This window comes from Phycodurus eques, chromosome 16, assembly GCF_024500275.1.
Source record: "Phycodurus eques isolate BA_2022a chromosome 16, UOR_Pequ_1.1, whole genome shotgun sequence".
Taxonomy (NCBI): Eukaryota; Metazoa; Chordata; class Actinopteri; order Syngnathiformes; family Syngnathidae; genus Phycodurus; species Phycodurus eques.
The window spans coordinates 17,392,880-17,416,468 of record NC_084540.1 but is presented as its reverse complement, the minus strand read 5'-3'; the positions used below and the strand labels follow the sequence as shown (position 1 = coordinate 17,416,468).

At 42.6% G+C, this 23,589-nt stretch overlaps 1 protein-coding gene across 1 annotated transcript in view; it reads right to left on the bottom strand.

Moving 5' to 3' along the window:
• The window catches only part of col5a3a (collagen, type V, alpha 3a), a 53,775-nt gene that overhangs the window by 19,117 nt on the left and 11,069 nt on the right, over positions 1-23,589 (bottom strand). Inside the window, 20 exon segments of the mRNA XM_061700045.1 lie at positions 220-264; positions 732-785; positions 994-1,047; positions 1,844-1,897; positions 1,983-2,036; positions 2,169-2,222; positions 2,309-2,365; positions 2,462-2,545; positions 2,646-2,720; positions 3,055-3,117; positions 4,691-4,732; positions 4,825-4,878; positions 4,955-5,068; positions 5,127-5,243; positions 6,314-6,694; positions 8,174-8,296; positions 13,621-13,695; positions 13,697-13,784; positions 15,010-15,226; positions 15,320-15,487. Of these exon segments, the coding sequence (XP_061556029.1) occupies positions 220-264; positions 732-785; positions 994-1,047; positions 1,844-1,897; positions 1,983-2,036; positions 2,169-2,222; positions 2,309-2,365; positions 2,462-2,545; positions 2,646-2,720; positions 3,055-3,117; positions 4,691-4,732; positions 4,825-4,878; positions 4,955-5,068; positions 5,127-5,243; positions 6,314-6,694; positions 8,174-8,296; positions 13,621-13,695; positions 13,697-13,784; positions 15,010-15,226; positions 15,320-15,487 (1,973 nt within the window).

The window sequence follows — 23,589 nt, the reverse complement described above, 5'->3', positions numbered from 1 at the left end:
TGTTGGGGATTATATGGATTATATTCCTATTCTAATCAATTTGTATGTCTGCTGTTCATTAAAATAACTTGATTCATGTACTCGTCACAAGCTCATGTCATTGTGACATGTAAAATGGAATGAGGTCTTATATAAGCACCACTATGCCAAATAACATCTTTTAGTGTTAGTAATTATACTTGCATGCAGTATTGATTTGTGTGTGTGTGTTTTACTCACGGGTTCGCCAGGTTGCCCCCTGGGGCCAACAGGTCCATTTGGTCCCTAGCAAATACAAAGAAGGCAACGGTTTTTCAGCATGGATCAGATCCTAATCATAACATCCTAATTCTGACCGCCTCTGTGCAAATAGCTCATTTAAATGATTCCACCCCGCCCTCATATACGTTTCTTTTACATCCATGACTGAAAAACTGCTCTCTTTTACTTTACTCGTGACAGAAATTCAGTCTGTCATTTTTTATTTTTTTGCATTGTGTAGCCTTGTATGTTTTTTGTTGTTGTTGTTTTTTTTTTGCGTGGTGGAATAAGATTTTGGAGTTACTTAAATTCAGAGCAGCCTGCTTTGGTTTGTGTGGTGCTGTAGCATTTATACGGTGTGTCGTATTGATCCGTTTATCACGGTATTAAATCTCTTTTAACCTTGCAAGATTGACAACAACAAAAAATACAACAAACCAAACAGCTGCATGGTGCATTTTGTCGATTTTAGAAAAATATTCTTCTCTCACCCTTTCTCCCGGCTCTCCGGCAGGCCCGTGAGGACCAGGCTTTCCTCTGTCCCCCTATGAAAAACAAAACCATCACCACAAAGCTGCAATATAATATAATTTTTTTCAAAGTTCTCTCCATGGGAAGGATGCTTTGAGCAGATGCTACCTAGCGTACGCCGCTTGCACAGAATTTACAACAATCAAGTCGATGATGCAAATATACATTTTACCTTGTGAGGCATTCATGTGCGCAAATCACGTAAAAGGAATAAGAGCTCACTTTGTGTCCCTGGTTTCCCGGAAGTCCCGGCAGGCCGTCGAAACCTCGATCACCCTGTGAGGTCGAAGAGCAGGGTTGCCAAACTTTTTTTCATTGCGGCCCACATTGTAGTCATGGTTGCCCTCAGGGTGCGGGTATAATCGTGCATTTTTGGCACATGCCGGGGTATTCCGGTCACGGTTCGTTTCATGTTCAGTACAGTAAGGAAAGAAAATGTGAAACAAGCTGCTTTTGTATTAACAGGGACAGATTTATTGACGTTTGAAAAGAAACGTCAACATCTTAAATCTCTACTTTTTAGAACCATTTGGATGTTTGCTAGACAGAAGCTGAGCTGCACTGTTTGTTTACGTGTGTCAAGGAAAAATTGGTCCAAGCTATCGTGGGCCACATAAAATGACATGCACGGCCAGGTCTGGCCCATGGGCCTTGAGTTTTAGACTTATTGTGTGACACAAATAAGAATATAAAAAAATAGTAGGACCAATCACTTATAGTTCCATTAATGAATCAGTCAGAGCACATCTGTAGCCCCGCCCCAATATGCTAAAACACAGCCATTCAATCAAAAGTTGAATGAGGGAACCAGAAAATGACAAGAGACTTGCATACATATTTTTGGAATGTTGGAGGATGCTGGATTTGCCAGAGAAAGGCTCTTACTTTAAAATAACTGCATGTAGAGTTAACAAAGGGGTGATATTGAAAACCATTTGGAATGATTTACTGTATAATTCGGTTATAGGAAGGAAAAGCTATTTCCGCTGTGCTCAACCAAGTCTAGAAATGATTTCTGTCATGAATGTTCCTTGCACTGAAGTTGCAGCATCCCAACACTGTGATGTCTTACCTTAACACCAGTTTCACCTGGAGCTCCACGTCCTCCATCTGTCCCAGCACGGCCCTAAACGAACCGTGGTCCAGTTTAAAATAATAATACTAATTGTAATCACATGATGTCATATAGACATTTCCATCCCGTAGCTCACCCTTTTTCCTGGTTTCCCGTGACTTCCTTGAACTCCTGGCAATCCTTGAGGTCCCTTTATGGACAAGACAAATGCAAAAATTAATGTGGTGGGGGGGTCAAGCTGGATGAAAGGAAATCAATACAGTAACAATGAAAGTCAGTGGCAGATGGAAGCTTGTGGTGAGATAAACATGTCTGGTCTTACCGGCGGGCCTGGGTCGCCAATGTTTCCTTTGTGGCTGGCGGGGCCCGGAGCACCCTGACAGTTATTGACACATGCAGCAACATCAAATTGAGCATTGATCCTTTAAAAATCTTGTTCTGTATCGGGACAATTCAGCTTACCAGTGGGCCTGGGCGCCCTGTAAGACCCGTTGGACCTGGAGGTCCCTTCATTGACAGCTGGAAGAAAGCCGCAATTGCATGAGAAATATTTTTGAAATCATGACCAATTGCTCTAATGACGGGATGATTCGTGCACACGGTGAAGAGAAGCACCTGGGCCTGTTGCAAGATGGCTTGCGCTTGGGCCTCCTGGGGGGTCACCACCGGTCCCTTTTGGGAATCACTCCTGTACTGGAACTGAGGGCAAGAATAAAGTCAGGAGTGGATGCAGCTCAGTCAAACAGCTCTCCCTTGTGGTCAATACTGGTAAAGGAGGCTCTGCGTTATGGACACTTACAGGTAGCATCAGCAACGTCCCTTGTGGACCTGGAATTCCGTCAACCCCCGGAAGACCAGTACGTCCTGCAGGACCCTTAAAATACATGATACGCATATATTTAAATTGATTTTTAAAAAAAAGAAAAAACTATTCACATATTATTGACCTTCAATCCATCTGTCTTCTCATTTAATCTCTGCAAGTATTTGTATTCCCTTGTTGTGCACTGTGAACATTTGAACAGGTGCACAAACCGAGCAAGAAAAAGGAGGTCAAACGTTGTGTGTCAACATGAGACCCTTCGGTCCAGCCACTTGAACTCTGCAAACTGGGCCATTGTAATCCTGTGGCTGTATTATTGTGTGTGTGTGTGTGTGTGTGTGCGGTCAAATAAATCTATTACGATACGCTCCAAAGCTCTACTCACCATTTCACCAGGGTCTCCCCTGGGTCCTGGGGGACCTGTTGGTCCAGCTGGACCAGGAAGTCCCTGTGAAGGATAATAAGATATTGTCAGTCTGACTTACATATTCCTTCAGTGGCTTCTTCTCAAATAGACGCCAACCCAAATTAATCACTCGGTGTGTTGTCTGCATACATTTATCAATGCAGCACTTCGTCGCTGGTGGTATTACTCAATGAACGTAATTACGTTTTCAATGCATTGTGTCTCCGTGGATGTCATTACCACAACTGTAAAAACTGAAGTTTCCAAGCGAGAAATATTGCAGAAAATATGAAATATGACCGCAGTGACTTCTACTCTTTTTCATCTCATCTGTGCAGGGTCCAACAGAACTTCGAGTTCTACAATAATTAAATGTGTTAAATGTTGATTTATTTAAAATCAAGATCTATCAAACAGCTCACATGTATGGTCTTTAAAAACAGATTTTCTTTCTTCGCGTCCTCTACTGATTTGGTCGAGCGGGTAGTTAAAGAGATAATGTGATTTAATACTATTGTGAAACCCCACATATTCGCAGTTCGACATTCCCACATTTTGGGGAGAAGCTAGCCTCACCTATTTACTGTTTTTGTGCTTAGTCCAAAGCCATGTCTTCTATAGAAATATTGCTTTGGCACCATCTTGTGGCTTTTTGGTGCCAAGGAACTATATTAAAGTGAAGAATTAGAATCATCTTTATTTTCCCAAGTATGTCCAAAAAACACACAAGGAATTTGCCTCCGGTAGTTGGAGCCGCTCTAGTACGACAACAGACCGTCAATTGACAGAGAACACTTTTGAGAAAAAAACAGTCACTGAGCAATAAAGGGTTGCTAGTTATCTGGTAATGCCGGTACATTTTTTTTTTTTTTTTTTACAATTGTGCAAAAAGATGCAGAGTCCTCTAGTACTTAGAGCAGTTCGAAAGACTAATATTGCAATAGTCCGGTCCAATGACCATTGTGCAAAGGGTGCCGAGACTTCAAGCGAGTAGTCCGATAATCTGGGACAATGTTGATTGTGCAAATGTTGCAGATACTCCTCAATCGGTGTGCAAATGGAGCAGATGCTACTCTGGCATGAGTGGCCAGTATTGGTCAACAACAGATGTGCAAATAGTGCAGCGTGGCGAGACAACTACAGTGAGTGCACGAGTAATGTATAATTGGCCCCGCAGAAATGTGACAACGAACTCAAGTCAAAAAATTGCCAGCATGTTGTAATGGAATTGTACGTTAGGTGTTTAAGAAGTTGATTGCAAGAGAGAAGAAGCAAGGGTGGCGCTTTCATATTTAGTCAGACCCCAAGCTTGACTAACAGAAAAGGGGAAAAAAAAAGTGCATTGCCGCCATATGGTGGCATCTTTAGGATGGGCAGATTTTCTTCATTATTCATGGCAGGACTTGGTCCCTGTCCGCCACAAATAAAGTTGGTTCATTGTAAATCTGGATTTGTACAAATAAAGGCCAGCCCCAGTGTACGTCCTGGTCATTTGGCATTTACGGATATTTTTCATTTAGAAAGTATTAACGATCTAATTGAATTGAATCACTGCAGCCTTTTGTCATTTCTTGATAAATACAAAAATGGACACAGAACAATAACACCAACTCACCTCCGGTCCCGGCAGGCCTGCCGGTCCTTCCACTAGCGCACCCTATAAACAGATAAGCAGAATATAAACTCATTTGCATGTTTTTCATAGCTGAAGGCCACTATGCTATTTATGCGATGCCTCCGGCAGCTCACCGGTTCAAATACCGCAGGCTCGCCCTTCTGTCCTTTCTCAGTCGGTACTCTTGACTTTGGAAGGGAAGCAGACGAATACAAAATCGCTTGACACCGACCACTGGCTTAAAATGTCTGACGGGAGCTTTACCTTTCCTTCCCACGTCTGGGCTCCTTCTCCCAATGCAAAATCGTAGCCTTCGTCGTATAAGTCATAATCGTCATACTCAAAGTTGGTGTTATTGTAGTCGTCGTGTTCGAGAACCTGTGTTGAAATGTTTATAATGACACCTGCACCGAATGTGACGTTATGTGCAACCAACCTCAGATTCAGTAATATTCATGCCCGCTGTAACTATGGAAACAGCGAGCTCGTCAACAAGGTTGCCGTAAAGGTCGTCGCCGTGCTCCACCTCTGGGCTCTTCCCGGTCTCGGGCTCCTGCAGGACGATTGTGAGATGAAATGTTGGCGCTCCAGGTGGACAATGTGCAGCGGGGGGGGGGGGTGTTGCCAGGTTGGAAGGCCAATTAGAAACTTGAAGTTGTCAGTCGTATCTCTGCCGCAGGGCAGAACAACAGCAGGGAAAAGGAAGTACACTGCACACATGGGCAAGTCATTCCTTGTGTGTTACAGGGAAGCGACACAAAGATGACATTTTTAAGAGAGATGTGATGCTATTTAAGCAGAACAGATTAGACACATATTGAACAGTACATACCAGGGATGGGAGTTGAACTCTGCTTGAGCGATTATGGGGCAAATTTACAATGAATTTGAAATAATAATGACAAGTTGAGGTTACGAATGGCGCGCAATGAACTAGTGTTCGCATGAGAGTATGAATTTGCAGTTTGCTGGCGTAAGGCACACATTTACCGCTGTCTTGCTGACTTTAATTGGATTGTTTATGGCCCGGAAGTGTTTTTCATAGAAATATTTAATGTACCAAATTCAGGCTACATCGCGGCAATAGGAGCAGAACTCCGTCGTACATCGAAGACCCCCTGGAGGACCCTCCCATTTGTCTAAACCGCAATGAATTCTTTACTGAATTCAAACCCGCTAGTGTATGATTGCCTAGAGACGCCACAAGATGGAGCCAAAGCAATAACTGTCAGACTGGGCATTGGCGCCATCTTGGGGTGTTTGAGGAAGAGCAGACGTAAATCCGCGAGTTTTTCAGCAAATAACGGAGGATGGAATCAAACTAAATCTGCGAATAGGCAAGTTAAGTGTAACTATGCCCATCCCTTGTACAGAGCATGCATATCACATTGGGGTCAGCACATTACGCATGGCATTGCATTTTCTAAAGAGTTAAGCACACAGACAGAAGGCCTACTCAAGACTCGAGGGGCATTCTCTGTTTTGGTGTCGTAAAGGTGCACTAGAGGGTCATGACGGTGCTGGTTGGTTAGTGACGAGTGGCTGGAGAATAGAAATGTGAGATTAGCAGGGGGAGCGATTGGTTATAGAGACCAAAAACAGGGGAGCTGTTAACTTGTCTACCTCAACATGAATTTCTGATTCGGCCATGGTAACGGGTGAGGGGGCTTCCGTTGAGGGTTCATTCGTAGACATCTCCGCAAGGGGCTCGTCATCGTAGACTTTAGCGGGACTGACCGTTTCTGCAGTGCTTTTTATGTCCAAAAAAGGCTGTTGGGACAGATACTCGGGCAACATGGTAGACACACTGATGAAGCCATCCTCCAGACTTTCCTCTTCAAGTTTTTTCTTCTTGGATCTCTTCTTCTTCCCTTTGCCTTTGCCCTTCCCCTTGCCTTTACGTTTGCCTTTGCCCTTAGAGCCCTTGTCCCTCTTCTTTTTGTTCTTTTTGCCCTTCCTGCCCTCTTTGCCATGTTGTTCTTCTGGCTGGTCCAGTTGGGACTTCTTTTAGTGAAAAAAAAGGGGGCATTGTGAGGAAAAGTTGGATGACAGAGAAAAGAAACACAAACGTACAATGTAGAACAGTTGTAGACAGCTGCTGTCTGTCTTTTTGTTCTTCATGCATTCTAATAGCAAGTGTTTGTTACTTTGAACCTTGTTTGGGGGACTTTAATTTAGTGTTTGCTTCCACGTGCCTTGTTTGCTTTCAATTATTATTTTTTGAAAATAGTCATCTTTTTTTAGCACATCCTGCACTCTTGTTGTGCCTCCTTGCTTCCCTGCGCGGTGGTTCTCCGTTTTAGCCATCACCGCAAATCATAATAGCAGATGCGGCAACCACTAGTCCACTGTGCTGTCATAAATAAATACATTTAAGAAAAATATTCAGCATGTTGTTGAAATTTGTTTAAAAACAGCATTTCAATTCAATTCTCATATCTTTAGAATGGGCAGCACGGTGAACGAGTGGTTGGACATCTTCCTCACAGTCAAAAGGTCCGGCTTTCGAAACTTGGCTCGGGAACTCCTGGTGTGGAGTTTGCTTGCATGTTTGTTTGTTTGTTTGTTTTTTGTTTATGAATGTTTGTTCGTTTGTGTCCTGTGACACACAATATCAGTATATCTTTGACCTGTGTTCCGTACACACTCTTAGAATCTCTCTATACAAACAGCTATAAATTCCGTAATAGTAAAAACAACAATGGGGGATGTGATTTAGATCCAAACGGGGTCAATGTGTGCAATGGGATGTCAGCCAGTGGGGAATGTTGACAAGTTTTGGCTTTTGAGCTCATCCCAGAGCTGAAGTAGTTTTGTAAAAGCCAACTGGATCACTATCAGCAGGATTTCTGGATGTCTTTCATTGACTAGATTTTGTGCAGACGCACGTGCGCAGATGCATTGTAAGTATCCGTGAGAAGTGAGTTACTGGTTGACTTGGCTGATTTAATGCTCGTCTTAAGATTGCTTGCTTCATCTCAGCTGTTATTACCTAAACAAAGACCCACTTGATTTAAAGGAAATGCATTCCTGCTGCCTGTTTCAAGGAAGTCATCAGTCATAAAATCATCCATATGATGATTTTATGACTGTTTTGTGTAGTTGTCACTTTATTGGTTGAACAATGTCCTTGCGGGCCAACTTATTTAGATGTGACCTCTTCAAACTTGTAATCAAGCACACGATCTCTCATGGATATGTGACCCTATGATCATGAATACTAGGAGCCACTAGTGCAGTGTTAAGGGATATTACTTTATCTGTACTCTATCCTGCAAAGAGACAAATAGGGAAAATAATAGTGTCTCTATTTAAAAAAAATAAAAATATCCATTTTTGTGTGTGTGTGTGTGTGTAATTTGCTGCTGTTGTTTGCACACATATCCATCAAAAACACCCAAAAACAACCAGAAGATGTATTGTCATGAACTATATCTAGGGGTTTTCAACTGGAATATGTTCCTTATAGTTGGCAGGACTGACCCCTTGAAGGTCCAGGTCTTGGTTTTTGTGGTGCAAAGCGGAGTCACAGTCTGGCATGTAGTTGACACAATAAGCGGCAGCAGCCTGGGGGTCATCGTCAATCAGCAGTTGTTGAATGTCTCCCTGGAATGAGAACAAGAAAACACAACAACTGTGAATGTGGTGCACAGTACAATGTGATGTTGAATCAGATCTCGTTAGATCGTGCAAGTGTTCCTAATTAAGTGTCCGGTTAGTGCGTTTTCTTTGCAACCCCTTTTGCGCTCTGATATAGTATATGCTGTATATACTAAAGGTGGGGAACTTGAATCACATCACCCGACTTGAGTCAGACTTAAGTCACCAATTTTAGGAAAATATAAGACAGACTGGATTTGACTTAGACGATCGCTAGGCTGCATGACATGAAAAGCCTTTATACAGTATGCATATAAATATACATATAATATAAAGTTGATATAAAAGTCTACACAGCCCTGTCACAATTTTTTTCTAGCACTAATGTGACCTATAACCTGTACAACTCAATTGGAAAACAACATTTGTGCACACTTGGGCAGCCAATATTATTTATTTCTACTTCCCTCTCAAAAAGATTAAAAAATAAATAAAATGTCCTGTACAGCCAGGTTATATGTCACATTAATGGTGGAAAACGTTTTTGATCTTAGTCTTTTTTTTCTTTTTTAAACCTCACAAAGTCCTGACATATGAATTATGGGTGTGTAGACTTTTTATATCGACTGCAAGATTGTATTTCCTATGACTTCCTTGCTGCAAATAATGACTTTTCTCGAACTTTTGTGGGTGGATGACTTGATTTTTGCCACAATAGCTTGGGACTTGCTTAAAACTTGAGTGAAGAGTTGAGACTGACTTTTGACTTTTACATATGTGACTTAATCCCACCTCTAATATATACTTCCCTGGATATATGGGCAGCCATTTGTGATAAATTAAATCCAACTTACCTAAATGATGTTTTGGTCATTTTAGCCCCATTGTAGTCACTTAAAATTAGGCTTTAGCGGTAAAGGGGTATCACTTTATGATGCTCACAACAGGCCTTTTCATCAGTGTGTGTGCGTGTGCAAATCCATAAATATATCTCTGAAGCATTTGGAGAAATGACTGTTGAAGCACTAATTTGTGCATTAGTACAGTGAGCATGAAGGTTATCGAAATAGTGTCTTTTGTTGCAGTTTTTGGCCAGAAACCCGCCGAGCAAGGGCACTCGTTGCCCACTTTGTCTGGCTGCAGTCGTAGTGACTTGGGGGGAGAGAGAGGCAACAGGGAGTAAATCCACTCTAATCCAATCTCAAACAGAGATCAAAAGCAAACCTCTCACACAGAAGTTTTCCTATTATTCTTTCCCGGCGGGGTTTCTCTCTCCTACTAAAGTGTTGCCCCCCAAAAACACATGCACACTTCATCGTTCCCCAATTAAGATGCGGCAGAAAAATGGGAGGCGAATGCGCTCTGATTCATTGACTGCTCTCTGAAAAGTGGCAGCTAAGCGCCTAACCTATGCTAAAACCGCTAAAAATTTATTTTTACCACGTGTCCTGCATTTTGGTCGAATAACATTTCATTGTGGGTATGCTGAAGTTATGGGCAAACGTTTGGGCACCTGATTTATAAATTGGGCCAATGTGCCCATTGATTTGTGGATGGAAAAAGTGTCAAAATGTGAAATGTGGAAAATATTAGTGCCGCACTGATGAGCTCAGGGAATAGTTGGTCAATTTTACAATTATAATTATTTGTATGATAATTTAAGCCTCATTATTTACCTTGTTTTTTTTAGGAATATGTGAAATCATTTCTTTCACTGTTATTTCTGTGGACAAAAAAATGAAGTAACAAAAATAGTTAATGAGAACATTAACATTTAAACTCATCAATTATAGGGGAGAAAAGGTGAAATTATGCAACAACTTTTACAGGATTGTTGATAATGTAAATGCTCGGCTGGTTGGAATAAAGAGCAGAGTGGGACGAACTTTGCCCACCGCTGGGTCAGCTTTTGGCTTTTTTAGCCTGAATTAGTATTAGCTTGTTAGCAATAAACTGTATCATTCAATGTGAAATTGAAATGCTACTTACATGCACTTTTAAACAGACCTCGACCTATTAAGTCTGCCTTCGTGTGCTAAATCAACAGCTCAGCATCCAAGAATAACTGCCCGTACTGTACAGAAACGTTTTTCCAGTCCAAGTCAAGGGAGAAGGGATCAGATTATCCCAACAAATAAACATTTGGTTTTATCTAAACAGTCTGTGTGTTAAGAGTCACGTAAACAAGGCCCACGGCAGGCTGTGAATAAGCTCAAAAAGATGTGTAGACATTTAGAAGTTTGTAAAGCGTTGCGTTCGCCAACATGCGTTTGGGGTTCAATGCAATCTGGAAGTAATAGAGACATTAGTGGCTCAGCACAAGTCCCCCTTGGTCTCACGCCGCACAGCTCCCACGCTGGGAGAACTGGGCCGGAACACTGGCCTCCTCCCCCAGAATTCGGGCCTGGGAACAGTGGACACCAGGTCAGCCCTCTTAATCTGCCGTCCCCTGGTACCAGCCTTGCTCTCGCTAATGACACTAATGCTTTAATGTACACAAACAGACATGTATACTCATGAATCCATGAAGTCACTGTTTTCACTTGTAGAGATCCACCGAAGTGAAAGAAATTTCTACACTTAATCTGGTGCGAGAGGCATTGTTTTGATTATTTTCTTAACGCAAAAACTACCTAAGCGATTTCAACAAAACATTGTCATTGGGTGAATCATGTTGCAACGCATGAACTCGCAACATTTTGGTGGTGAGCTGAATAAAAGTGCGGATACAATCATTTATTTTCACTTTTTGGCATTACAGTCCACCTGATTTAGGGCCAACTGGGGCAGGACTGGAGTGGAGCTGCTCTTGGTTTTTCAAACAAACAAGTTAAATTCACCAATTTCTATGAAACTTTGTGGATGTGTGAAATGCATGTGCTGAGCATGAAACTCATAACATTTGGGCGAGGATTCAGGGAAAAATGTCCAGATACAAGTATAGAGTTGTACTTTTTGACATTACAGTCTATTAGCATTGGTGCCAAGTGTGGCAGTGAGCAATCAGATCATCCAAACAGAGCTGTAATAACAGGACTGGGGTGGAACTTTTCTTGAGGTCTGCCTTCTGCGTAGTGTCATTCTAGGTATGGACTACTTGAGCATCTGAACTTCCCTTTGTCAGATTACTTTTTGTAGACTTCAGCTCCTCCGTTAATACAGCAACTCCTCCTTTAATACAATCCAACGGCATATGATGATCCAACAATTGCACCTTCTCAACATCCCTCTTCGACTGATCTATCTCGTCCATAACTTCGTCCACGACAGACTACAAGCTGAACGGTTAGGCGCAAAAGCCATCACCAGGACTCACCGCCAACACTGGAGCCCCACAAGGCTGTGTGTTGAGTCCTTTCCTGTACACACACTACACTAATGACTGCATCAGCCTATCTCCCAGGGCCAAATACCTCAAATACTCAGACGACCCTGCAATCCTCGCTAGGATTGGCTCCTACTCACCCGTGACCCGAATGAGGACAAGTGCTCTAGAAAATAGATGGATCAATACTCTACCTGCCCTTCCTTTAATTACTGAGCCCATGTTGTAGATGGTACATATTAGCAGAGTCTCAAAGAGAATTATACCAGTAAGTGGGGCCAATCGTTCATTGTAACACAAACCAGGAATGACAAAGTTCACCAGACACTTTATTTGCTACACCTGCGCAAACAAATGGAATATAAAGTTCCAGTAATAAGTCACAAATATTAGTGCCGCACTGATGAGCTCCGAGGATAGTTAGACTTTATGAATCTCACTTGTACTCTAGGCAGGATATGTCGGTGGCTATCTGCAAAGAGGCAAGGACGACCGAGAACTCAAGTGGGATTCATAACACCTCAAAGAACAGTATATCTGTCTTACACTGCCCTCTGTGGCCAAGGTGGGCACACCAGAAGGAGCAGCATTTAATTGAAACTGTTCAGTTCTTTTTAATGCTATTTATTTGTCATTGCTATGTGATTTTATAAAGTACAATATAATGGAGTGATTTTTTTTTTCCTCATTAAAGTGCACATTACAACAATTTGTGTTGTAGTTTGGGGAAGGCTGAACATATCGGCATTTCCGTTCATTTCAATGGGAAAAGATGTTTTAAGATGAGACTTGTCTTGAGGTACGAGCATGGTCACGGAACAAATGAAACTTGTATCTCAAGGTACCACTGAGTGCCTTAAAAATGACAATGCTCAGTTTTTTTTAAGGCCATATGGCATTTTCCCTCATAGATTTATTATAATTCAAAAGTTACAAGTTAAGCTGAATTTAAGATGGAACTGCATTTTTGGATGTTTGTGCTACATATACAGTATCACCAAGAATTGGAAGTAGCAAAATTGTGTTGTTTGTTATCTTCATTGGGGCAGAATATTTTCATAAAGCCCTTGTACTGTATTTGTATCTCTTGCATAGGTGCACATATGTGTTAATGCATGTGCATTTTAATTCTTAAATTCTGACATTTTATGGAGTGGCGGATGCATAAATATCATATTTCAGCCATTATACGTTAAACATTAGCCCAGTAAATGTTTTCTTTTCAATGCGCTTTTCTACAACTATGCATTTCTTGTCATCTTCACAAAGGCAGATTTTTTTTCGTACATACATTTTCTTGCATACATGTACCTAACAATATGTCCGAGTTCATAGTATGCACAGTCGCAAAATAATGGGCACTACGTCTTGACTTTCTTAATTATTATTACTGTGCTTTTCATATAAATGCAGCAGGCAAGGAGGACGATGTGATGAGGCCGTTCATGCCTCGGCACATCCGCTTTCTCCTCGTTTATTCCCTTTTAAATGCCTCTTTTACCACCACAAATGCTTTGTTCCTCCCACGGTTGATTGACATGAGACCCACGACACCCTCTGGCCTCTTGAACTATGAATTTTTTTTTCAAATCGGATCTCCAGTGGCTTTGAAGTCAATGCGAAAAATGCCACTCTGTATCAGATGCTCTGGAATGATGAGCTCTTGCGCGTGCAGATTCATACTGGAGATACTAGATAATAGTGAGGTGATGCTGAAGTTCAAACCCAGCCCCTTTTTAAGTCATGCTTGCATTAGTCTGCCATTAATGCATGTGCCAGACACGTTTAATTCTTAAATTCTGACATTCTGTGAAGTGACTCATGCATAAAGTCGAGGTCATGTATTTTTCAACCATAATTCATCCAACATTAGCCCAGTAAATGGGTTTTCGTGATCCCGCATGCATATTTAAAAAGTTGCCTCCCTTTCCTGGAGTCTCGTTTGTTTCCAGTCAAACCCGAACTGTTGAACCCTCTTTAGAAAACAAAAGGCGGAGGGCTTTACCTCAAATACAGCTTGATCCAGTAGTCGTGATCCGAATACGACGATGCCCTCCGTGCTGACGACGGCGTCGGCTCCACTGTGTTAGTTTTTGGGTCTCTACCTTGTGACAGTCCAAAAAGAGGGTGACGGACTTGCCCTGCACACTGTAGGCTATCCTGTGCCATCTGGAAGAGCAAAGACAGCAACACGTTAACATTTGCATTTGGAACGTGATTTTTAAGATGCTTATTGAGCCACTTGCTTTGATCATAGTTACTTAAAGGATAAGTTTGGATTTTGAAATCCGCTGGCAAGATTTGAATGTGGCCTCACTTGAGTAGTTGCCCATCGCCACCCGAGTCTCTGACCAAAGCCGCTCCCCTCACTGACGTCCACTCAAACGCGGCCGTTCATGATAGCATGAAGTTATGTAAGCGTGTCGTTGAGATGAATAGTAACGGAACGCTGCCGAGCTTCAACAAAACAGCTGCACTAGCAATACTAAGCTAGAATTAGCATTGTAAACAAGCTGACGTTAGCCACATCTGCTTAGTCATAATGGAGTGTTACCATAACATTATCAGTTGGAAGTTTTATTTTTTTTGGAATGTGAAATTAATTATTAAACTAGTATGTCGAGCAGCAATGTCCGCATCGCTTTGGAATCCTCTCAGCTGCCAGAGTTCACGTCGCTCTGCTTCAGTTTGCTAATCTTATACCCAGTTAGCAAATGAGGGATGGTCTTTTTTTTTTTTCTCTCTCTCTCAGCATAGCTCCTGAAGCCCAAGCTAACAGGTCAGCGCGAGGCTATTAATGTGGCTGCGAGGACACAGTAAGACTGACACCTCGCTGGTCAAGCCTGTTTATGATAGGTTGTTCTATGTAATTAGCAGGATTAAGCAAAGCTTTTTGGAAGGGTGGGATGTGTGCCAAACAAGGGAACCCAAAGTTTGCCAAGAGAAATGTGTTCTGTCTTTTTTGGTTTGGACAGCAGCGGAACGTTTCTTTCCGCCCTCCACCGCCCACACCGGGATCCAAATGGTGGAGTCATCCTAGCCTTATCCAAATTGTTTTCCAACATTTCCAATGAACATACAAACAAAAATAAGCCGCAATTTTCACAAACTGCTTGTTGCTGTTATTTTCGTTGCGCACTTTTGTTAACAGTTCAACCTTGGGAGCGGCTTCCACTTCCTTGAGTGCTATTCTGGCACCCAAGTTTGTCATCCCACATTAAAAATCAAGGCTTGGTTAAGTCTGTGACTTTTTGTTTAGGCCTGGCCAAATCATAAAGCCTAATTTCACTTTGTGGTGGAGGAGAACGAGAGAGACAGCCCGCTGGTAGTTTGAGCACAGTAAATATGGAAGATATTTTCATTCCTCATGGATGACCCACTCCCCAATACCCACTGTCCATCTGCCAGGTTGACGTCCTTGAATGTGGGGTGAGTTTCGGGGGCGGGCTGCCCAGTTGCCCGGCCCTGATACAAGAAGACGGGCGAAGGGCCCACTTCAAGCCCCAGCTGCTGCACGCCGTGCTCGTCATACACGGAGAGTAGGAATGACTGCGATCCCTTTCTGGCTCGCGCGGTGGCCATCAGGGAGAAATTTACAGGGAATGTGGACTCTGGAGAGAAGAGGAAAGGAAATGCTCCTAAGTCATACCAGGAGGCAGATATTTATTTCAACCATCAAGTCAATATACTAGAAAATCTACTACCAGGGAAAAGTTGTTTGGTGGGAGCACTGAGCTGGATTTTCTGGTTTACTTTGAAGGCCTGCTGTGTTCCTTCCTCCTGTTTACGGCTGCTGCAGAGACCAGGGCACACGGAAACCCCCTCCGTGTTCTCCGACATCTCCAGCACCCGGAGAACATCGATGGGATGAGCTGAGAATGGAAATGAAAGAGGTGTTGAGTCTCGTTACACCTGGCAGCGTGGGCGGAAATGAGCCCCACCACCTCACGCTCACAAACGGAGCTCGCGGCAGATGAAGGCAGCCCGCCCGTCATCCCGTCGTCGTCGCCCACGGTTAAGTGGCGGTTGTTGCCGAGCTGAAAGAGCGGGATTTAGCGCGGCTGCAAGCCAGTCTTAAAAGCGGGCAAGCTTCCTGCTTCCTAAGAGTCGGAAGAGGCAACCTTCCTGGGAGATTTGGCGGCAGGTGGCCGGGCTTCTACCAGTGTTATTATGGGCTAGGGGTGGTACAACATCCCGCCTGTAATCCTATTGCGGCACACCTGACAGCTGCATGAGCATTTCAGCCTTTTTGTCTCGATACCACAGACATTTGATTTAGAACAGCGCTTCCCAAGCTTTTTTGACCCAAGGCACATATTTTAGAAAAATCTCACGGCACAGGTTAATTATACCTTCTACATTGTGTATGAGCATTTAATTGTTCTGCCTGTCACTATACGCAGCTGACATATAGATACGTGAACAAAGCTGTATTTGTAGTTCAAGGAGAGTTTGCAATTTAAAATAAAACATTTCATTTGATTTGCAAGAAACCAGCGCGCCTGAGCAAAAACAACTAATCATAGACAAGACGAGACTTACGAGGGCACGCTTATCACGGATACACTTGCATTGACTTGTTCATTGTTACCCTAGAAAAGCACATTATTCGTAATGTCTAATCAAAATAGAGGCACAAGACGGGGCCAGAGATGTCAGATTTTTTTCCCCAAATATCTTAACTAATACTACTGTCAAGTCCTTATGAAGTGATTTTTTTTTTAAATGTCAAACTTCCCTTTTAAATAATAGTGAAAATGGATAATTTCCCATGACACATCTGATGATCTGTCATGGCGCACTAATGTGCCGCAGTACGCTAGTTGGGAATCACTGGTTTCGGCTACATGCTTCGCGTTCTGTCCACACAAACACAAACCTATCTGAGGGCACACAAAACAGACTTTTTGGTTGAGTACTGATGGAACCCTTGTCAACCCCTTTTTGAGAAAGTAAGCGGTACAGTCCTGTATCGTTCTCAGTGAACCAGGACCAGCTCCATAACTATAAAACAGACAGGCAAACACAAAAATGGCATTCTGCAATTATTTCCTTCACTCCACTGTTGACATTTGAGTCACAGTGGAACTTTTCTGAACCCCGATTTCCATTCTCAATGTTCTTGTTTTCCATAAAAATGACTGTTCTTGTTTTCCATAAAAATGACTTCACACGCTTCTGATTGGCTACAATGGCCTTACAGTTGGGCACCACCTGTTGCTTTGGCATGCAAATGTATTTTCATGTGAATTCAGAACTTTGCATGCCGCTAGTGTTGCGTACTAGTCGTAGCTAGGGAGACGGTTCAAGCTAACTCGTTAGCACTGAGCATTTTAATCATCTGAAACGAGCCTCCTCCAGCGAAATTGCTTCCTGAACCTTTCTTTCCTTCTCCATATGGCGCGGGTTCGCCATTGCCGAGAAGCAGCACATTACGTTTTATGGCATTTGCACAGCAAACAATGTTTATGCCAAGTGGCTCCGAGTGCTCTCAATCCCCGAGCGTTGCAACAAAGCAGTAAATAGGATAAACTGTGGATCGCGGCCAGCCAATGGGAAAATGGAGGGAGAAATATAACAATAACCCCTCAGGGATGTGGACGCAAACAATAAAAAACAAAGTTCCACAAGTGTTTGCAGCATACTGCATGTTCATCCAGACTTAGTCAATTAAGATTTTCTTCCGTAATAACCGAGAACAGCAAACATTCTCGACTTTTTGGCCATGCAGGTTAAATTTAAGGCGATTACTACATCCTTGAGTCGCGCAATCGGGTTGCCGCAGCGATACGGATCTTGTCTTCCTTGAGGCTAAGCATCGTTAAAATGTAAGGGAACTTCTTGCCGGAGAGTTTTACTGTCCCCGCTTGACTTCTTGCATCACATCGTGTCTGGGATCAAATTCTTAACGGTTTATATTCAGCTGGCTTGTTAGTCCGATTCCCCCAGTGAGGTTTTTGTTGCTCTCGTTTGATTCCTGACTGCAAATCAATTTCCGTTGGGAAATAATCGTAAAAAGTGTGTAATTGAGTGGAAGGTCAGTATCTCATTAAACGTTCTGGTCTGTGGAGCAGAGATGTTTAAGTGCCACATTTTTATACCAAGCAGTACATATCAGTTCACGGTGGCGTTGTTTGTTTAAAAAAAAAAAAAACAAAAAAAAGCCTATCACTTGTATTACAAGTATAATCACAGTAATATTATGCATTTTGTTATTCAGATCTCATTCTCAATCAACAGATTGTTCCTTTGTTTAGATACATTGTTTACGTTCCGTACCGTAAAATATGACACAAATCGTTGGAATTCTTTGCCTCATGCAAAATTCATCATCCATTTTTTGTTTGTTTGTTTTTTTGTTTTGTTTTTTACTTTTGACAGCAGCAACGGGGAAAAATGCATCCGTTCCAGACTGTACTGCTGAGTGAAAACATATCTCCTTTCCACATCAGGGGAGGAAGTGCGCATGTACAAGTGTGAGGGATTCTAATCCAGTGCAGCTCTGATCCTCACCAAATGGACTCAGAAGCAACTCAATCAGCATTTAATTACAGATGGCTCATTGCGAACATGACAACCTGTCACTTCTCACCATGAACTTCATGAATTACAGTCCTCGGATTCTTTGTTGAAAATGTGTGTTGCCCAAAGCAAAACGTGTTCATGCAACAAGACACTGTTGACCTTCTGGCATGTTTTAGATTTAAAAAAAAAAACAAAGAAAAAAAACCAATAGTATTAGATGTTCTACGGTGCAAAGAAAAGGACAAATCGTTAGGGAAAGCAGAAATTCCAAGCATGGAAAAAGAAGTTGCTCTCGCAGTGTTACATCTCTTACAATTCATGCAGAGGATAAAAAGACATTTCACACCCAAGTGTGCAGAATAAACTGGAATAGGCTTGGCAAACATGACATGGGGAAAAAAAGCCTGACTTGGAATGAGGAGGATACAATTATGTTGATGGTTTGTTGGAGCCTCTCTACCTGAAAAGCTCATTGTTGACTTTGCTGCTCTGTGGTAAGACTGTGAAGCATGCTTGGAAATATTGGAACATCCCTCCGGGCCTAAGAATGTTTTGAAATCGCGTAACAAGGTCAGAGAACATGGGAAGAAGCTCAAGCATCCATGAATTCAACTTTACAGTACTATACGTAACAATTTGCACGCATACTTTATAAATCATCTCTCTAGCTTGCTTTAAATTGTTGCAGAGCACGGAGCAAAAATGCCGCCCAACGGGTCAATTCCACTTCGGGCTCGACAGATGACATAGCCAAGCTCCTCCGCAATGTTTGAGTCATGCATGAACATAATGTGTTCTCTGTGTTTGTGTCACAAAATCATCTCGGAAACATCCCGCCATGACTCACACCACCTACACATCCCAGTCCAAGATGAAAAATACCACCAGGCCTCGTACAATGCTACTCTGTAAACTGTTAACTATTGCACATGGGAGCGACAGCAGCAATTGAACAAGAAAGCGAGCCAAGAGGAATCTGGGCAGCGGGAGTTTCCCATAGTTTTTTGGACCGCACCCTGTATCACCGCGGAGGCGGGGGGGGGGGGGGGGGGGGGGGGGGGGGGGGGGGTAACGGATGATTGAAATTAGATTTGCTGCTTGGAGATGCATATCTGTGTCAAAGTGGGAGTTGCATGACAGACGGTGCAGCATGTGTACATCAAAAAGATCAATCATGAATTTGATATTATAAACATGTTTTTCTAACAGACATCTTGATGTATGCAGAGAGTCTTACACAAAAATAACACAGACCTAGATCAAACTGAAAATCTATGGGGACTGTGCATTAGAGATGCTCTCACCATTGTGACACATTTGGAGGAAGACTAGACTGATTTCTGATGACTACTACCCAAAGACTGAATGCAACAGAGTCAAAACGGTAACACTTGAAAAATTGTCACCCTAAAAAGTTTAGATTTTCCACTGCACATTGTATTAATTAGTAGTTATGCTGTTAGAAATGCATATTGGTCAAACTCGCACAATTTTTTTTTTAAAGAAATGACCTGCGAGCAGATAATGTCCAAACATTCAAATGCTGTATGTGAGCTTTCTGACAGGGTGGACATTTTTGGCTAATGTTAGCATTTAATGAGCACATGAACTAAGCACATCTAACATCGTATGATAAAAACTACGAAACATAAGTGTACATATTTATTCTTAAACTAGCCACTGTTTCAGCTTCCATTAAGAAAGACAAAATGTTGCTCGTACTTTTTTGCGTACACAATACAACTGCATCAGAGGGCAAAAACTGCCGTTTCCTGTATTTTGCGCAAGCATGTTTTCCAATTTGCCAGACCAGTCTACGCCAAGTTGGGCATACTCAAGCAACGAGGGCGTGTCCTTTGACATCAGAACTGGCGCACGAGACAATTTGGTGACTGAAATTCGGTCCCAACTTACGCCTCCCACCAGGTCTAACTTTTGGTTTAGCGCTGATCTTAACGTGGTTTGGGTGAATTTGATTGAGGTGCAGTCTGACAGATACGCGAGCTCTGTGGATATCAGATATCAGATGTATTTTATTAAAAATATGTGATCAGCGTCCATCGAATACTCTGAATCAGTGTAGAAATCAATTAATTGAAGACCTCATTAATATTATCATCATTATTATATATATTTTTTTAAATCATCCCACTGGCAGCAGCACAACTATTGGGATGGGGGTCACATGAATTATTTGGGTGGAGGCCGGTCTTCAAGCGGTGATCTCCTCCCGAGCCAAATTTGCATCCTCCGCCCGTGGATTTCATTTTAAATGTGCTTTGTGCACTTTGACCTCCCGGACACGAGCAAATCAGTTTCTTCTTTCACCATATCAAAGACTAACAAGTGCGCCAAACCAGCTGCTTTGCTTTAAAGGGAATGAGAGGAGCCACTTTGATTGGACAGGGTTGAAGTCAGCTGCGAACACGCCCACATCAGCGCAGGTGTCCCACTTTTAAATGTGCTGGAGGTTCCAACACCGACTCCAGTCCGCCTCCTCCCAGAGTTACACCATGGGCAGTGTTGGCTTTATGTCACAAAAATAGAGCACTTAGTTTGTGGTCTAAAGATTTTTGTTTTTGTTTATTCTTGTTTTTTTTCCCCAGTCCTTACATCGTTTTCCCCCAGGTTTTCCAGCTTCCTCCCACTTTCCAAAACCATGTACCATGATTTCTATTTATTTATTTATTTATTGATCAATTTAGTCAAATGCCTGTCAGTCAATTCCCATTTTTTAACTGCGTTATACATGTTGGAATTATTTTTGTGAGGAAAACGTATTATTATTTATTGTCTTCTACACAGGTGCTATTTGGTCAGGAATGTGTTGACTTTTTATATCCACTGTGTGCACTGACAAAACAAGCGCAGTAGCTCGGCAAAGCCAATTATATCAGGATAATATCATCAAAAAGCAATTTGCACCACCCGCCCTTGTTCAGTTTCCTCTCCGATGTTTACTCCTCAAACGCTTCACTCGTATTCGACGGTCTGAAAAACAAACAAAAGGCTAATTTTAACACTACGACACAAGACGGTGGTTTGCTTGAAGAATGCAAAATGACAAGCAAGAGGTTATCGCAATCACACTGACTGGGCTGTGCGGCTGCTTTGAGGTCTGCTTTTAGTTATCACTGACGGTGTCGGAGCGCATCGAGACGAGAGGATGGGAAAGATTTTTCACATACGCTCAGCGGATACGCTTCGTGTCGTCATGAATATCAATATGAGAGCGGTGATGAAAGCAGGCGTCGATATTTCATTACACTGGTTGAAAGCGTGCAACTTCTTCCACAGTTATGTCTTTTTATGATGGATTTAGGTCAACCATGCAGGCACAAGGTGATTACTTAACTTATGTAGCAGAAATATCAGTTAACATACATTCAGTGTACTGATGCCAACATGAAACCGAAAGCTGACAGATGGCGATGCTTACGGATAACATCAAGACCGCATTCTTCACTTTCCACAGTTTGTTGACTAATGTTTGCTGACAGGATGATCGGCCGGCAGGCCAAAAAGCTGCCGGACCCTTCGAGAAAACACCTGCCCCTCAAGGCCCGAGCACATGTTTATACTTCTACTCTTAAACGGGCTCTGGAATGTCAAAGAACATCCTTTTTAATCATCTCTGCTTCAGCCACAGTTTCCAATCGCTAAATGCCCTGAAGTGATGTTTGAGGGAGGCTAACTTGAGGATATACCTGTTCCTCAAAAATGTGTAATACATGACACCTTTTAACAGCATACGCAGACGAAGCCCACGTGAGCCCTCTACAAGCATGTGCACACATGAACATTCAACCCCAAGCTGTCACTTAAATACTCTCGTACGTCGTAACATGCGTGGCAGCCATTACGCTTCAAGTCACGCATGATAGTCCATATTGTCATGCACGCATACCAGCCATTATCTGATCTAGCCATAACAGTAAGCATACATAATTAAAACTGAACATGATCTTATTCTCGTAAAGAATTGTATTGGCTCTCACTAGTCTACCTAATGAAGTGGCTCAAAGAGTGTCTGAAAAGCTTCAGTTCCTCCAGAGAGAGATATCAACACTCAAGATCAAATCCAAAGAAGTCTGGCTGCTTGACAAGAAGATGAAATGGGAACCGCATTAGAAAAGGCTTTGGAGGAGGGGGTTCGCTCTACACAAACGAGCACTAGCAACCTTGGTGAAACTTTTGAGGGCATCGCAAGCCGACAAAGGTTTATAATCTAAAGCGGGCGACGCAAAGACCTCAAATGACGATGTCTTCTCATTTGGATTCTGCGGTATATCTCGCCGGCTTGTCCCACGGATAGCTGCTCGGAGCATCCAGTGATCACAGACGCAGCCCGCGGGGGCGCAAAAGACGCTCCTGAGAGCCAGATGTGCTACCGCCCATGAAGAGTTCAAGCTTCACTCGACATTAAAAGATTCTGCGTGGGGGACAGCTGTTTAATTTAGCTAACCCAGAGGAGTGATATGAAATCCCCATTTTCCTTGCTTTTACCTGCTCTTCTGCTTTCGTTTGCCTCTGATTTTTCCCAGATCAAAAGTGAATTGAAGTTTGTGCACATTTCCCTCTTTGTCATGCCACTGCAGACAGGGATGATGCAGAAAAGATGTAAACCTAACCATTTTGTGAGCGAATGTGCGTTCTTAAAAGAATGAGGCAGCAGATGTTGGTAAAACTGCAGAGAATTCAAAATGGCCCCTTGAAATCAGAGTGTATCGTGTAAACTGTCACTCAACATAGTACTGCAACACAACAACCCTCTACCACTATTCACAAAGGTAGGAGCTGCGTTATTAGGATTCCCACATAGTTTCTGGGCAGGACACGCCCTGCTCCAATATTACTGGCTCCTGGACACGTGCTCCTGCACTATGATTGGCTGTTGTACACGCCCTACTGCTTCCAGAAGGGAAAAGATGAGACTTAAGTGTGGCGGTGTTGTGTATGTTTCCCGCTAACCTTAACCCACCCTAATCCTAATTTTAACCCATCCTAAAATGCCTTAAAACCCAACCCTAACCATAATATTTTGTACAAATGTGATACATGTTTGTGATGTTCATCTCGGTACAAATGCCTAGCTGGCCCTTCCCGTGACGCAGGAGCCAATCATGTTGCAGTGGGATGTGTCCTACCAAGAAACTATGTGGGAATCATAATAACGCGTAGGAGCCTGCGCCGCCAGCATTTCCAATCCCATGATGCATTGCGGCTAACTCAGGGCACAGCAGTACTTCTCAAACAAACTGTCTTGGCAATGATAATCCAGTGGTGCCCTGAGATATGAGCTGATATTTTTTTTTTTTTGCTTTGACCTTGAGATACGAGCGCTGTTTGGTAAACAATTCTTGAAAAAAAAAGAGGCTTCAAGCAGTTTATTGTAACCCTCAGCTGAGGTTTACTGTATTAATGCAAACAATTATCAACTTTGTTGCGG